Source organism: Episyrphus balteatus, chromosome 4, assembly GCF_945859705.1.
Source record: "Episyrphus balteatus chromosome 4, idEpiBalt1.1, whole genome shotgun sequence".
Classification (NCBI taxonomy): domain Eukaryota; kingdom Metazoa; phylum Arthropoda; class Insecta; order Diptera; family Syrphidae; genus Episyrphus; species Episyrphus balteatus.
Genome location: NC_079137.1, coordinates 21223506 through 21241035, shown reverse-complemented (window position 1 = coordinate 21241035; position 17530 = coordinate 21223506). Strand labels below are relative to the sequence as shown.

At 35.6% G+C, this 17530-nt stretch overlaps 1 protein-coding gene across 50 annotated transcripts in view; it reads left to right on the top strand.

Annotated features, from left to right (window-relative positions):
- LOC129918435 (sodium channel protein para) overlaps positions 1 to 17530 on the top strand; it is a 559170-nt gene that overhangs the window by 225628 nt on the left and 316012 nt on the right. For 42 of the 50 annotated variants that reach the window (XM_055998972.1, XM_055998970.1, XM_055998965.1 and 39 more), the window contains 4 exons: positions 907 to 998; positions 1114 to 1387; positions 1514 to 1823; positions 1921 to 2229. In XM_055998972.1, coding sequence (XP_055854947.1) covers positions 907 to 998; positions 1114 to 1387; positions 1514 to 1823; positions 1921 to 2229 — 985 coding nt within the window. The remainder of the gene's footprint in view (positions 1 to 906; positions 999 to 1113; positions 1388 to 1513; positions 1824 to 1920; positions 2230 to 17530) is intronic. The other 8 variants (XM_055998988.1, XM_055998979.1, XM_055999012.1 and 5 more) reach the window with 1 other exon arrangement.

Here is a 17530-nt window from a genome sequence, read left to right as displayed (position 1 = left end):
TTAATAGCTTAAAAGTAATATTTCGGAGTACCTACTTATATCAATTTTTTTACAGGTGGGATCTTGTGGCTTTTCAGGTAATAACTTGTTCTACATTTTACGATATACGAGATGATCGAAAAATATATAATATGTTGTTTCCTGAAAGTCAACACTTCGTGTAACGAAACTTAGTCATCATCAAACGAAAAATAAAATAATCATAAGAGTCCTTAAGATGAATTCTGCCCTGTGCATATTTTATATTTTTTGCTGTATCTCTCCCTATGTCTTTCACTCTGTCTCTCTTGTATGTCAGTGTAAGAAGCTTCAGAAAAGTGCCTTGCCTCCAAAGGCTTTATTCTCTTTATTTAACAAAAAATGAACATAAATTTTATCTAGAGGAATCAGAACGGTATGTGCCAGGAAATGAAAATGTCGTTATTTCAAATCACAACAAAAATATTGACATGTCATTGCAACAAAATGATATGAAACACAATCATACATAATTCACTTGGTAGGTACCTATATGGTAAAAAATTTTGTAAGTATAAAAAAATTGATTCTTACATGATGACACTCTTATCGAATACGAATGAAAATAAAAAGATTTTGTGTGCGTCCCTTTTACCGTTCAAAATGTCCAATGTTCGAAAGTTAAAAAAAAAATGAAAACGAAAACAAAACACATCAACATTCACAGCGGTTGTCACTTTTTGTGTTCTTTTGCTCGAATATCATTTTCGACAGACAGTTAAATTAATAATTTGTGTTTATTTTTTTTTATTTAATATTAATATTATTTCCATTTATTACTATGCCACAAAAGCTTCATTTGTTCAGAACACTGCTTGTTAAAGAATTGAATTGAAGAAATTTCTGTGTAAAGAAACAAAACAAATATTTTTGAACCTCTTTTAATAGCTATGTGACGATGGGTATAGATTTAGGGAATCTCGCAGCCTTGAGAACCTTTAGGGTGTTGCGAGCACTCAAAACAGTAGCCATTGTGCCAGGTAAATATATCAATTTGCAAATTTACAATGGCTTCTTAATGTATTAAAAGAAATAAAAAAAAAAAAAAAAAATCGGAAGCAAATATACCTAATATAATGTGTGTGACTTTTAAAGGCTTGAAGACAATTGTTGGCGCTGTCATCGAATCGGTTAAAAATCTACGCGATGTGATAATTTTGACAATGTTTTCGCTATCAGTTTTTGCACTGATGGGTCTGCAAATCTATATGGGTGTTCTAACACAAAAGTGCATTAAAAGATTCCCCTTAGACGGCTCATGGGGGAATTTAACCGATGAAAATTGGGATTACCACAATCGGAATGCTTCGAATTGGTTCACCAATGATGGTTTAACGTACCCCCTTTGTGGTAACAGCTCTGGAGCAGGGTATGTTGCTAAAACTATTAGTTGTTGTTGTTGTTGTTGTTTTGATGACTTGACCTTTTGGATCCATCATGTTCTGCAAGAAAACCCATCTTTCTCTCTCTCTCTCTTTACAAACATTTGTTGCAGACAATGTGAGGAGGACTACGTATGTCTTCAGGGCTTTGGTGATAATCCCAATTATGGCTACACCAGTTTCGATTCCTTCGGCTGGGCATTCCTGTCGGCGTTTCGTCTAATGACCCAAGATTATTGGGAGAATTTATACCAACTGGTTTTAAGAGCAGCTGGCCCCTGGCATATGCTCTTCTTCATCGTGATCATCTTTTTAGGTTCGTTTTATCTCGTGAATTTGATTTTGGCTATTGTTGCCATGTCTTATGACGAATTGCAAAAGAAGGCCGAAGAAGAGGAGGCTGCCGAAGAGGAGGCTATAAGGGTATAACTAGCTTAACATTGAATCATATCGAATCATAATCCCGGGCGGCCCCATCAACCCGTGACTCATTCATTCATTACGTTTTGTATTTTTGTAGGAAGCGGAAGAAGCTGCCGCGGCGAGAGCTGCCAAATTGGAAGAGCGTGCTAATGCTGCTGCTGCGGCTGCTCAGGCTGCGGCCGATGCTGCTGAGGCGGCGCTGCATCCTGAGCTAGCAAAGAGCCCAACGTATTCCTGTATCAGCTATGAGCTATTCGTTGGTGGTGAAAAGGGCAACGATGACAACAATAAGGAAAAAATGTCAATACGTAGCGTTGAAGTGGAATCGGAGTCGGTGAGCGTTATACAAAGACCACCAGCACCTACTACAGCACCTACAGCCACCAAAGTTCGTAAAGTGAGCACGGTAAGTATGAGCTGGCTATGTGCTTTAAAGTCGTTGTCCCTTTCTATTTTTCTTTTTTTTTTATTACTACTTTTTCGTTTATAATTTTATTATATTAATATTATTTTTGTAATTTTATTTGTGCTTCGCTATGTTATTTTACTCGAGTTGTCCTTGGAATGAATTATGTAGATGAAACCTTTGTAGATTGCAAGAACTTGAATGAGAATGTATCAATTCTTGTTTTTTTTTTTCTTTAGAAAAAATCAGTGCTTTGCCAGCTTTTACTTTTATCATTTGTCTATAATTTTTGTATTTTCAATGTTTGAAAAACAACCAAAAACTAAAAATGTTAGCATGATAGAAATTAATTTTTTTTTAAATTAAGTAGGGGAAGTACGTCCAAAATGACATACACGGACAATATGACATACCAGCCTTAACTTGAAATGTGTACCACCCTACCTTCTATCGCAGTAGGTGAAGCAGCAGAATTTGACAGCCCCAAACCAAAAATATAAAGTAAAGTGTGTTTATAGGAGCTATTTTTTTTCTATGGGGTTGGACTAATTTTGTTATTTTGGGAGCTACATACAAGCTTTTTTGAATATTTTATTGGTTATAACGACAGTTTACAATGTAAAGTTTAAAACTTATTAATATTTTTTATGAAATCAGGGTTTAAAATAGTGTTTTATACAGGGTGTCCCAAAAGTAATGGATCAAACGAAATATGCTGATAGGCCTACTTAAGGGCTCTCAGAATTTGGTAACTTGTTCATCCCAAATCCTTACGGTTTTCGATTTAATGCAATTCTTGTGAAATTTCGAAAAATCCCTACTTTGCAACAGTATTTTGCTTCTTGCGCCCACTATTAATTTTTGTTTTTTAAAATTCTTTTACAAAAACATTGCCAAATAATTAGGAACAATTTATTAATCAAAATATTTTTTATTCCATACGCCATTTCGCTGCAAATTAACTAACAGTTTCAAGTTTTATAATAAAATCAATTTCAAACTTTTATTTGAGAGCAACACCGCAAAAAAAATTTGTACGGTGTGTGGATGGTTTATCATTCTAAAAAGTTGCCCTACCAAAAATAAACTCATTTTCTCGAACTGTTATTTCTTTATTTTTCTTTGAACAAAAGCCTCTATTTTTGTTTGTATTTTTGCGCTGAAAACCCCTGTTTTGTTGAATTCAAATTGTAATATTTTGCGATATAACTGGAACTTTGGAAACTTTTATACTATTTTGAAAACTACAATAACAGGGCAACTTTTTAGAATAATAAACCATCCACACACCGCATAAATTTTTTTTGCGGTGTTGCTCTCAAATAAAAGTTAGAAATTGATTTTTTTATAAAACTTGAAACTGTTAGTTATTTTGCAGCGAAATGGCGTATGGAATAAAAAATATTTTGATTAATAAATTGTTCCTAATTATTTGGCAATGTTTTTGTAAAAGAATTTTAAAAAACAAAAATTAATAGTGGGCGCAAGAAGCAAAATACTGTTGCAAAGTAGGGATTTTTCGAAATTTCACAAGAATTGCATTAAATCGAAAACCGTAAGGATTTGGGATGAACAAGTTACCAAATTCTGAGAGCCCTTAAGTAGGCCTATCAGCATATTTCGTTTGAACCATTACTTTTGGGACACCCTGTATAATAATGTGTCAAAGTACGATATTGACAAAATGACATACCCTAGCTATGGACAAAACGACATACCTTTTACTTCATATAAATTGTTGTTATTTTTTTTTTTTATTTTAACTTTTAATTATTTTATGTGGTATAAGCGAGCTTCCTTTCGCCAATCAAAGTTGAGGCGATGCAGGGCCATTGAAGCTGCTAATGAAAACAAAATGGGCTCGCTTGCAACATCAAAAACATTTGGTGTCCCGCAGGCTACATTAAGGAGTAGCGCACTGGACACCAAAAAGTTTTTAAAGTCCAATGTAAAGGTTTAGGTGGATTCGAGCTAGCTTTCCTTTGAAAATCTACTCTTGCCAACTAATTTGTTGTTTTTTTCTCATATAAAATGTCATGTGTGTTGTTTTGTCCATATAACCTATGTCATTTTGTCCATACCATATGGACAAAGTGAATTTCAATACTTTTTTTCAAAGTTTTAATTTATTTAAATTTATTTATTTTTTTAATACAAAAACTATTATTAAATGTTCCTAAAAATATATAGAATGAATAAAAATGCAAAGATTGTGATATATACCACGGGTATTATTTTTTGATGAAAAAGCATATGTTATGTCATATTGGACAAGGACATACTTCCCCTACATTGTAATATTGCGTTCTAGTAGAACTGGCCTACTCGATCTTTTAATAAATAGAGTTTTTTTTAGTAAATAAGCTAGTAACTACAAGGTAACTTTTTAAAACTCAGAGTTTTACTAAGTCTAAATAATCCAATTGCACTAGATATATCGCTGGCTGAGAATTATAGGGTTATATAACTTTTAAGGTTTTCGCGGTTGTTACCTAACACATGACATTATTAGGGTTTTCGGATTATCCGCGTTATATATATAAATATAAAGTGAGTTCACTACTGTACTCACCCCGAACGTTTCGCTTCAAATTGCAATGAGCGTGGTCACCGGGAAACTGCCAGCGAGATGTTATAAGCGATTTTGGCTACGCAAGTTGTAGCGGGGCGTAGGAGGTTCCGTGTTTAGTTGTAGGCTTGCAAGTTGGGAGCAAACCGTACTCACTGTATCCTTGTTGGTGTGAAGCGGCAGTTGTATAGAACGTGACGAGTTAATTAAAGGGTCCCACGTACGAGATAGCTTAAAACTGTCGTCCCGATTGAAATTTCGATGTCGTTTTATTTCAATCGCTTCACGAACCAGGCGCGGTTTATAGTGAGGCTCTTTTGCTAGAACCTTAGCTTGATCGAAATGGATCCAGTGGTGTTCATCTGGATGATCGAGTATATGCTCACATATGGCGCTGTTAGCAAAAAACAAAGGGAAAAGTCTGCCATATATATCATACCGCGCCTGGTTCGTGAAGCGATTGAAATAAAACGACATCAAAATTTCAATCGGGACGACAGTTTTAAGCTATCTCGTACGTGGGACCCTTTAATTAACTCGTCACGTTCTATACAACTGCCGCTTCACACCAACAAGGATACAGTGAGTACGGTTTGCTCCCAACTTGCAAGCCTACAACTAAACACGGAACCTCCTACGCCCCGCTACAACTTGCGTAGCCAAAATCGCTTATAACATCTCGCTGGCAGTTTCCCGGTGACCACGCTCATTGCAATTTGAAGCGAAACGTTCGGGGTGAGTACAGTAGTGAACTCACTTTATATTTATATATATAACGCGGATAATCCGAAAACCCTAATAATGTCAATTATAGGGTTGTATGTCAACTCACCTTAGTTTTGAGAAAATCGATCTCAAAGTTTTTTAAGGCTGGTTTTTGGATACAAAAGTTACATAGCAGTAAAGTATCGATGCAAACTTATAAAGGACCTGAAAAAAGTCATAAGACCATGCAAAAAACATTGATTTCACCCCAACAAAGGATTCTATGAGCATTTTAAAAAAATGACATAGAACTTTTTTATGAAAAAGTTTGTAAAAATTTTTGAAAAAGGTTCTATGTTCAACAGGTATAAGGAGCTTACATGCAATAAATGGATTTTATATGAAAAAAAAAGTGCTTTGATTTAATTTTAATTTTATTTTATTTAAGTTCTGCACTAAACAGTGAAATGACTTGTCAAATTTTATTTTAAATAACAAAATAACAATATCTTGCTGTCGGATTTAGGTTTGTCTGAAGGTACCTTTTTGGGTACTTTTTTAGTTCTGACATCTTTTGTTTTAAGTTCAGATACCTATGTAAGTGTTTCTTTAAATTTTGGTTTATTAAGCCGAACTTTAGGAAATTCCCAACCTCGATTATGAAAATAAAGTTTCAAAAAATCACTTCTAATTCTTGGCACACAAGAAAATATTACTCTAATTTAATTAAGATGTAAGAATATCTAGGTTAGGTATCTAACCCTAATGAAGTTTTGCAAAAGTTTGTATTGGATAGTACATGTTTTGGTTTAAAGAGTACAGAACGAGATACAAAAATTCTTTGCTGTAGCAAAAGCCCTGGGGTGAAATTCGCTATCAACTATCGACTATCAAGTTAGCCGATTCCACGCCTGTTGTTTAATACCAACAAAAAACATCAAAGATCTTTTATTCTTACTTTATAGTTAATAAAAAGATCATTTCCATAAAATCTCATTTTGAGAAATTTGTGCAAAAAAGTTCTATGTAACCTAAATCAATGTATTTTTTTTTTTTGAAAAAATCAGTAAAAGGGTTCTATGTTGCAATTTGAATAACATGGAACCTTATTATATTATTATACATTTGTGTAAAACCACGGAGGTTGTATGAGTTTTTTTTCAGTATCGTCGCCATTAATTTTTTTTAAATATTTATTAAAATTTATCCTGAAAGTCGTTGAAATTACGAACATTGGTGTATAAAACTCATTTTTTTCATTTTTTTTATTTTGTATGAAATACAACCTTATAATTCTCAGCCAGTGATATGTAGATGGTTTATTTTTTTAATAAATATGTCATCGGAATTTTCCAGACTATCAAAACTCACAATTATTATGGGATTAGATTTTCATCTAAACTACATCATAAAGGGACATGACAAAAAGACAAAATACCTGTATTCCGGCGGCAGCGGCGTTGGTTGCTAGGAAAAAGACTACAATAGAATATAGACTGCTTACGAAGCCAGTATTCAACGTTACATACATTTTTACAGATCAAATATTTTGCAATTCATTATATTAATAATAATGAACTTTTGTAAAAAAAAGTTATAAAAAGGGAAATATCGTTTAGCTTTAGGCGCCTCCCACAGAAAGTTGGCCTGGAGAAATCCAACCTCGATTTGAAAGCGAAATTAAATAACAATAATCATACTTGAAGGAGCTATTAAACATTTTTTTTGTCCGTGGGTAGGTGTTGAAATCTTCAAAAGATTCTATGAGGACCGGAAAACGCGTGCTCATAGATAAGTGGGACTAAAAGCACTAAAACCACCTCCTCCTCCCGATTGCAACTGCAGATGCAGATTGAACTTTTCCAACAATTTATCTTTTTCGAAGTTGAGTTACGTGTTGTAGGTAACTTTCCGGTGAAAGTTCCTACATCCTACTTATAAATTAAATCATTTAAGTAATGCTTTAAATTTTTTTTATCAAAAAAAAAAAAAAATATTTTATAAGATTTTAAACAAATAAAATCTCTAAGGGCCAATTTTTCAATAGTCAGATAAACCTCAGATAGAGCTTATTCCTAGGAATAAAAGTTTTTTTATATTGACATTTATTCTTCTGATAGTCTAACTGACGAAAAATCAGGGCTAAAACATTTAAATTTATATTAATCAATGCTGATATTTTAAAATAAAGGAATTAAATTGAAAAATTTCACTGTACCAAATCGGAAGGTTTAGTCCTTCGCAAACATCGTATTTAGTTTGTCTCGTCGAGAATTTTTAGTATTAGTATGTTCGACTGAAGGTTTTCTATGCTTTTGGGCAAAAGTTTTAATTTCTTCGCGTACCGTGGGGATTTCAAGATCCCTGTGAAGATCTTCGTTTCTTATATACCAAGGCGCATTTACAAATGATCTTAATAAGATCGCTATTCGCCATGGTTTTGTCCATTCGTTGACATTATTAAGAGCATTTCGCAATTTACTTGTCGATTCGTTGTTTGTTTTGCATGCTGCAAGTATTGTCGTATCGTCAGCAAAAGTAGCTACAATTGTGTTTTCTGTTTGAGGTATATCTTGTAAATAGAAGGTACAGAATGGGACCTAAAACACTACTTTGTGGTACCCCAGTCACTATTTCTCCAAAATCTGAGTAATCATTTCCGTGCCTAACTCGGAAAATTCTGTTCTCTAGATATTCCCGAAGAATGGTAAAGAGTCAGGTAGGACTTGTTCTAACTTGAATTTGAGGCCCTCGTGCCATGCTTTGTCAAAAGCTTGAGACACATGTAAAAAGACCGCTGAACAAATTTTCTTTTCTTCAAGAGCTTTCTCAACGACATCGGTGATTCTATGCACTTGATCAAATGTCGAATGCTTGCTTCTAAAACCTAACTGGTGTTCAGGTACCAGACCTTTTTCTTCTATTATTTGCTTAAGACGATTTAGAAATATTCTCTCAAAAACCTTCGATACTACAGGAAGCAGTGAAGTCTGTATGACTTCTTTTCGTGTGATGGTTTGCCAGGTTTCAAGACCATTATTACTTCTGCGATTTTCTATTGATTTGGAATATATTCTAACCTTAAAGTGGCATTCATTATATAGGGTGTCCCAAAATTCAAAGTCGAAACGAAAACGGTAGATAGGGTTGGTGGTGACAGTTATAAGAAAAATAATTTAAAAAATCGTAGCAATACATTGTGTCCCAAAAGTCAACGTCGAAATGAAAAAGGTAGATAGGTTAGGTAGTGACTGTTATCAGAAAAAATAATAAGACAAATCGCAGCCATATATTTTGTACTCAGTACTCAAAAAAAGTACTCAAAAATTGTACATGACCCTAATTCAATGAACCGTAGTGTAAAAAAATGCACTACGATACTACAGCAAAATACCTTAAAAGTTGGTGTGCTCAATTTTCTTATCAAAATGGTATTACATTGTTGAGGATATTCCATAAATAACGGAAATATAAAAATGCTTTTCTTGAAAAATCCGACTTTCAGAACTGAAAATCCGCCCTTTCAGAACTGAATTTATATTTTTGAAAGAAGTAAAGAGGTAATTTGTTAAAAGATAAAAGAATTTTAGTTAATACTTTAAAAGTTATAGTTAGGAGACTACGTTTTAGCATTTAGTTGGGCAAAAATGTAATATTTGCTTAAAAAATGATGCAGTGAGTTAAAAATTTTTAATGTATTTGTTAACAGGGTTATTCAAGGTTCCGTAAATTGAGAAAACTTGACCATTTTTTCAATTTTTTTTTCTCACAAAATATATTGCTACGATTTTTTTTTATTTTTCTTATAACTGTCACCACCAACCCTATCTACCATTTTCGTTTCGACGTTGAATTTTGGGACAACCTGTATAAAGGAGGCTTATTAAACCTTTCCGTGGAAGCATTTTAAGAATTTCCGCATAGAGTCGTATCTTGGTGCTTTTTTTGACTCTACACTGAGGGAAAAAACAACTTAAAATCAACGAAAACCACGTTAATTCAACTATTTTTCGGAATGATTTTTTTTTTCAATTTTAAATTCATTTTTATTTTTCATCATCTTAAAACTATCTTAAAGCTAGACAAAAATTCATAAAAACTAGCCTACTTATCAATTACTTACAACTAACTTACTGCCCCTATACGGTCACTCTAAGTTATACTTCATTTTTCTTAATACTAATGCCTTTCGGCCTACTAGGCGAATGCTTTACTAACGTGCTATCTCACTGTTGGAAATAAGGGTGATAAAATGCAACAAAAGCTGAAGTCCGACAAAAATTAAAAATTTCTTACGTTGTTTCAATTTTAATTTAAAGATGTTTCATGTTAGTTTTTTCAACATTAAACCAACGTTAAACATATTACATTTTACGTTGCGAGTTTTCCCTCAGTGTAGCTTCTTAATTTCTTTGTTTAATTCGGCGAGCGTAACATTGCTTGTGATGAAGTTTTCACTTGGCGTTATATTCATATCTATACTATCATTCAATGCTTGCCAATTGAATGGTTTGAATGTGTCCTATTACAATTGCCAAGTCTTTTCATTCAAATGTTGATAATAATAAACAGCCTAGTAACAATGCTGTTACTCTAGCCATAAACACTTGGTGGTAGCACCTTTATGATTTGAATTTTTTGGAATTGACAGAAAACAGCAGCCTAACTCTAAGTATGGAAACATACGAAAAATGAAAATTGTACTTTTGCTATGGATGGATTTTGGCATCTCCAGCCAGCTCGGTCTCTAGCTAGCTGTTTGTGTTTCCAGTTGCGCACATAAAGTTTGTTGAAGTTGTTCTCCAATTGAGAACCCCATCCAAGATAAGGTCTTCCTGTGCCACATTGACCATCGCGGATGGATACCAAAAATTAACCGGGCAAGTACGTCGGTGTTTACATGCTCTACATGTCTAAGGCATCTTAACATCGGTGTTTTTGGCTTTCTTAACACATCGACATTACTGAAAACCCGTATAGCTCTTGGCTTAATCTTCTCCTTCACACTCCGGCGATGCACACTAGACCAAGCGTATTCTAATCGAATCGGATGTCAGACTGAAAATGGTTTTTTTGACAGATAATGACATCCGCAGTTGAGAGATCTTTTGAAAAATTATGCGGCTTATATGTATGTATGTGCCATTTATTAAACATTATATTAGGCACGTTCAGGAAATATTAGGAACTAGATATTTATGCAACGTCATTGGATTGATTGGAAATTTGAGTAAATTGACTAAATTAGTTTGTATATGATGTTATTGTCAAATTTCGAAATTTATTTAAGAATTTTACAGATCGCATGGGACAGACACCAAATTTCACTTTCTTTAATAAATAAATACTATTCTGTAATTAAAAACAACCAGCTGTCATGTTGACAAAAAGAACTTTCCTAAATTTGTAGGAAAAATTTTCTTGCCTAAATTATATTGGAAACATTTTTTTTAAAAGTTGACCAATCAGAGATGGAGAAACTACCTAGATATTAAGTCCCTAACGTTTCTGAACCTTCCCATTATATTAGATTTTCAGTAAATTCAGAATATAGTTAATAATCCAGTCAAATAAGGGTTTAACCTCGGAATGAATGTTAGTAGACATTTTTTTTGCTCAATATCTTCCTTTTGCCATTCTATAACATATCTCAAAAGTCTAGAAAAATCTCATGTCCGCTTGTCGCGATTTCAAGGTCAAATCGCGAAATGGAGATTTTCAAAATTAGCAAAAATAGGCTATGGTATTATATACACATATGATACATGATTTGAAGGTATTTTTTAATGCTGATTCCAAAAAATCTAAAATCAAGACAATCTGACGTCTCTGGAAAAAGTTATACCTGTTTTTCATCTGCCAACTCATATTATTATAACAGTTGCAAACTTACTGCCGAAAAACCCTTAAAAGTTATGGTAGATGAACCAAATTTTGCATGAAGATTTTAGAATCCATCATTATTAAAAATCAAAACAATCCATTACAAAAAATATATATACCTACGAAATAGTGGTATTTTTTGATGGAGGGGCAAATTTTAGGATATGCACTAAAGAAGATTCTTGTTCATCTTAGGAATAAGTGCTAATAGGCTAATTTTTTCATTTTAATCTTTGTTTGGATGTTCTTTAACTACCCTCAAAAATCTAAAAAAATCTCATGTCCGCAAGTCCTAATTTTCTTGGTTTGAAAATAAGGTGCAGATTTAAAAAAAATTGAAAAACTACACTTCAGATATTTGTGTCAGATCAACATGAATAAGGTGCATTACTTTTCATGGATGGTCAGGTTGACTTGTTTGTGAGTTTTGTTGGAATAAGTGTTACAAAATACCTTTAAATCATGTCGCTTATGTTGGTATACATATAAAAATTTAAACTTTTCTTATTAATTTTTTAAAATCTGCACCTTATTTTCAAACCAAGACATGGACATGAGATGTTTTTAGATTTTTGAGGGTAGTTAAAGAATATCCAAACAAAGATTAAAATGAAAAAATTAGCCTATTAGCACTTATTCCTAAGATGAACAAGAATCTTCTTTAGTGCATATCCTAAAATTTGCCCCTCCATCAAAAAATGCCATTATTTCGTAGGTATATATATTTTTTGTAATGGATTGTTTTGATTTTTAATAATGATGGATTCTAAAATTTTCATGCAAAATTTGGTTCATCTGTTATAATAATATGAGTTGACAGATGAAAAACAGGTATAACTTTTTCCAGAGACGTCAGATTGTCTTGATTTTAGATTTTTTGGAATTTGCATTAAAAAATACCTTGAAATCATGTATCATATGTGTATATAATACCATAGCCTATTTTTGCTAATTTTGAAAATCTCCATTTCGCGATTTGACCTTGAAATAGCGACAAGCGGACATGAGATTTTTCTAGACTTTTGAGATATGTTATAGAATGGCAAAAGGAAGATATTGAGCAAAAAAAATTTCTACTAACATTCATTCCGAGATTTACCCCTTTTTTCTCCTTATTTGACTGTATTATAAGGTATAGATTTAAAACTCGTTAATATCTTAACACTAAATTTTACAAATTTGCCGATAAAGAATCGTTTTGCATAGAATTCTTAAACCCAAAAATTATAAGATCCAAAAACCTACAAAAATTCCAAAGAATTAATTAATAATTACTAAAAAGGTTACCAAGATACAAATTTTTGCAACAAATTGTTATTGCTTAAGTAGCAAAACCCATTCTCTTCGGCGAAAAATTAAATAAGAGACTTAAAACTTTAGGAATATTTAAAATAATTGTTTCTTATCATTATGAGACTTAAATTACAACATTTTATAACAAGTACCACCCGTTTTGTAAGGCGGAGGGTCATAAGCCCCCGGGACATATGTAAGTCCCGGGATTTATGTACCACTTTACTGGGTCATAAGTCCTGATTTGAATTTGGGAATTATGTTCCAACCTACTGAGACATTAGTTAAAAAAAATAGATAGATCTAAATTTGTATGGGCCGCAAAAAAAGTAAGAGGTAAAACTAAAGTTATTATAAAACAGATTTCTGAAAATAAGAAGAATGGTAACATTTTCTAATATTTTTTTCCTGATGCCTGGAATCTCTACCATTTTTTCACAAGATTAAGGTGTACCTTAGTTAGGCTGGATCTCTTCTTCTTCTCCATTATCGACGATAGTCATGATGGGGATGGGGTCACAACTCTCCCACTTTACTGCTTCACACTACGGCTCCGCATGTGGGGTTCGCCGGGTTGACCTCAGGAAACGTCGGCAGGCTTCTCGATTTTGAATTGTTCCATGTCTAAGGCCAACTGAATGCAGTTGTCGTTGCATTTGTCTTCTCCATGAGTTCTTAGGCCTGCCTCTTTTTCGCGATTGCGTTGGAATGTCGTAAGCGATCGCCTTTTGAACTGGGTTCTCAGGGTTTCGTATTTGTACATGACAGTACCAGCTTAAACGGTCATGCTGTATTTTATCCAAGATGGTGTTTTTGATGTGAAGGCTTCCTCGGATTTTCTTGCTTCTGATTCGATCAATCTTTGTTACTCCTGCTGTCATACGAAGCATCTTCATCTCAGCTGCTGTCAGTTTACTCTCATACGTTCTGTACATTGTCCAACATTGTGAACCGTATGTAAGTGCCGGGCGAACAACTGCAGTATAGAGCTTTCCTTTCAGTTTAGGGGGCATTTTTCGGTCACAGAAGATGGCAGAGTTTTCGCGCCACTTCATCCACCCTACACTTATTCGGTGGTTGATGTCGTCATCACAAGAAGCTTGGTTGTTGATCATAGATCCAAGATATTTGAACTTTTCGCACTTGGGAAGTGTTGTTCCATTCAGGTAAATGTCCGGAATAGGGCCGTCTGGGTCAGAAAATGGACAGCAGAGATATTCTGTCTTTTTCGCGCTTATCCGGTACCCACTTCCCTCCAGAACATCCACCCACACATCAAGTGCTCGTTGCAAGGATGTTGGATCTTCCCTTATGATGGCTCCATCATCAGCAAAGAATAACTGATTCACTTTCGGATCCGTCACTTTTCCTTCAAGTAGAAAGTCAAGACTGTAATAAAGAGCAAAGGACTCAGGACGCTTCCCTGGTGCACACCGACTTTGATTGGGAACTCTTCGGTGACTCCTGCGGGGCATTTTACCTTCGTTTTTACTTCATCGTACATGTCCTTGATCATCCGTACGTATATTTCCGGAACCCCTCGCTGTCTCAGGGACACCCAAATCAGATCTCGTGGTTGTCTATCGAATGCCTTTTCGAAATCAACCAGCACAATATGCAAATCCCTTGAGGAATCACGGTGTTTTTCCATTCGGATTCTTAAACTCTGTATGGCATCTGTGGTTGATTTACCCGAGACAAACCCGCACTGGTCATCAGACAGCCGTATTATTTTTCGCAGTCGGCCGTCCAAAATCCGCTCAACGATCTTCATGGTGTGTGACATCAGCTTAATCGATCGGTAGTTATCACAGTTTCGTGTGTCCCCCTTTCCTTTGTAGATTGGGAGAAGGAAACTTTCTCTCCACTGATTTGGCATTTGGTCACCGCTAATGAGTTTGGAGATGAGAATCGTGAGCCATTTACACCCAATGTCTCCCATCTTCTTCCAGAACTCAGAGGGTATTTCGTCTGGACCAATAGCTTTTCCTTTCTTGGAGTTTTTCACCGCCACGCTAACTTCTTCGACTGTAAGGTCGGGTACTTCGTCTAAATTAGGTTCGGCTGTTGGAAAGTATATCCTGGGAAATTGCTCATTTAGGAGTTCATCACAATACTGTCGCCACCTGTAGAGAATTTTGTCGTCATTCACAAGTAGTAGGCCTTGAGCATCGTTAATGAACTTTGGTGAACGTATTTCCTGAGCATTCCTTCTCCTTTGAGCGGCAATTTTGAAGATGGCTGCACCCTTGTTCATCTTGGCATGTCGCAGTTCCTGGAGAGCCTGGTTTGCATCAGCAGCTGGATCAGATATTTCCCCAAGCTCGCGATACATGCTTTCCGTACTCTCTGCTTTATGCTGGGCGCATTTCTTCTTGGCTTCCTTCTTGTAGCGCTTGTAGTCCATTTCGAGTCGTGCTTTTTCATCTCTATTATGAGAGGGGCATTTGGACCAAGCTTGGAAAGCGGTCTTTTTCCTTGATATCACTGCTTTGACTTCATCGCTCCACCACCATGTTTCTTTTTCCCGTTGGTAGTTTCCTTTTGATGTTCCTAGCAGTGACCTCGCCTTCGACAAGCAAGTTCGTTGCAGAGAGTCCCACATATTTTGTACTCTGCACTCTTCATTTTGTAGTCTGCTGATGGTTCCGCACAGATAGTTTCTCATAACAGAGATGAATGCATTGCCTTTTCCTTTGTCCAGGTTGATTCCTCCGGTAGCCTCTCTTTGTTTGTTTGCTGCCTTCGTCTCCATAAAAAATTCTATCAGTAGGAGACGGTGTTGCTGGGCGATCGCTTCTCCTAATATCACTTTGCAGTCTTTCACTAGCGGCTTCATGAAACTAGATACCAGATGGTAGTCGATCTGTGTTTCATTTCCACCGCTGCTATAAGTGATAAGGTGTCGGCTTTGTTTAAAGAACATGGTATTCAATACTATAAGACCATGTGACCTGCACATGCTTAGAATTTCTTCACCAGGAGGGTTTCTAGTTCCGAATCCAAGGCCACCATGGCAGTCCTCGTAGTCTTCGTTGCCGTTCCCCACATGTCCATTTAAATCTCCACCCACAAACAAAAGCTCTTCCTTTGGGATGTCTTTAATGAGGTTGTGGAAGTCTAGCCAGAATGCATCTTTTTCCACCTGCTCACATCCAATTTGGGGAGCATATGCACTGACTATATTCCACACCTTTCCTTCCATCACCAGTTTAAGAGACATCAATCGGTCACTGGACTTCGAAATGGCCAAAACGCTTCCAAGAAGCTTTTCCGCAAGGATGACACCGATTCCGTTTCTACCTTGCTCTGTTCCGTAGTAGAACATCTTGTATTGTTTTGTTTTGACGTCTAAGAAACGGGCTCTGTTTCCAGTGTTTCGCCACTTGGTTTCTTGGACGCACAAGATGTCCACTCGCCTCCTCTTCATCATCTCTTCTAATTCACAGCTTCGGCCGTTCATACTGCCCACGTTCCAACTCGCGACTCTTAACTTTCTTCTCACCTCGTGCATTACTTTGCTAGCCCCCGGAATCCGTATAGCTCTGACCCGATTATTACTAATCGGTCCAGGATCAGTATTGTGCGAAGCATCTGTACTGCCTGGCGGGGTAGTGCTGCTCGTATTAGCAAGATTGTCCATAATGCTCGAAATTTTCCGAAAATTTCGCGAAACGTTATCGCATTTTTGTCGACACTGGCATGCTCCTATTTGTGTAATTTGATCGTCTTTTACTACGCCGGTGATCTCCAGTCGCCTAACCCAAGGAAATGCATGCACGCTTAATGGAAAGCTCTTAGATGTTGGAGTGTGTCGGTAGGCTCACCTTGATGTTATTTTGCCTAGATGTGATTTGCACCTTATAGACCTGTGCTCTGAATATGTCGGAGTAGCTCATATAAGGGGGTTCACCAAGTAGTTCGGCCTAACTGGAACTGCTGACGCTACCGTTGATTCTATAAATGAATTCTTCCGCTACCGTCAATTGTTGGGAGTGCCTTGGTGGGAACACTCCTTCGTTGGGGGGGTAATTAGTAGCAACAGCCTACTCCGCTTCGACCTGTCGACCATGGGAGGCCCTTCTGCGAAAACAAGTTTCGCGATCGCATAGCTCTTAGCTTCATAGTAGTAGTCACCGTAAGCCCATCCGCCACGACAAGGCTTACCCCCATGGATGGACTGGATCTCTAAGGTGACTTATTCTTCTTAATAAGTAAAAATAATTGCTCGCATCGACTGTCGTTCACGCTTGAATTTATGAATGGTCTCATCTTTTCGTATACATACTATAAACGTATGTACATTATGAATAATAGAAATGACCCACGCAATACGGGTAAATATGATCTCGGCGGAAACATATTTTGGAGCCCATTTAGACTGAAGACACCTTCTGGTGGCACAAAATATTTTTTGCTTTCATTGAAAACATTTCCATGATATATCCAAAATCCAATAAATTGAATATTCGTAAATTTTTCAAAAGACAACAAAAATTTTTGATATTTTTCACATCTGAACAATCTTTTGACACAAAAATAAAATTAAATAAATGACATTTGAAACCAGAATCTCAAGTTTGCTCGCAAACTTCTCATATTTTCGAGAGTTGAGAAAATCTAGTTTTGAAAATTGACATTTAAAAACACCACATTTATGTGAATAAAATCGAATTCTCAAGTTGAAAAAAAATCCTCGAGTTGTATTCAACTTCGAGTGAAAAAAATCGTCCTTAGAGGATTGTTTTTTTGTATAAAAAATTGAGGGGAATGCAAAAATATGGCGCAAAAGTTCGAATTAGAGAGAAATTCGACTTAGAGGGAGTCGACTGTATTGATATTTGTACCATT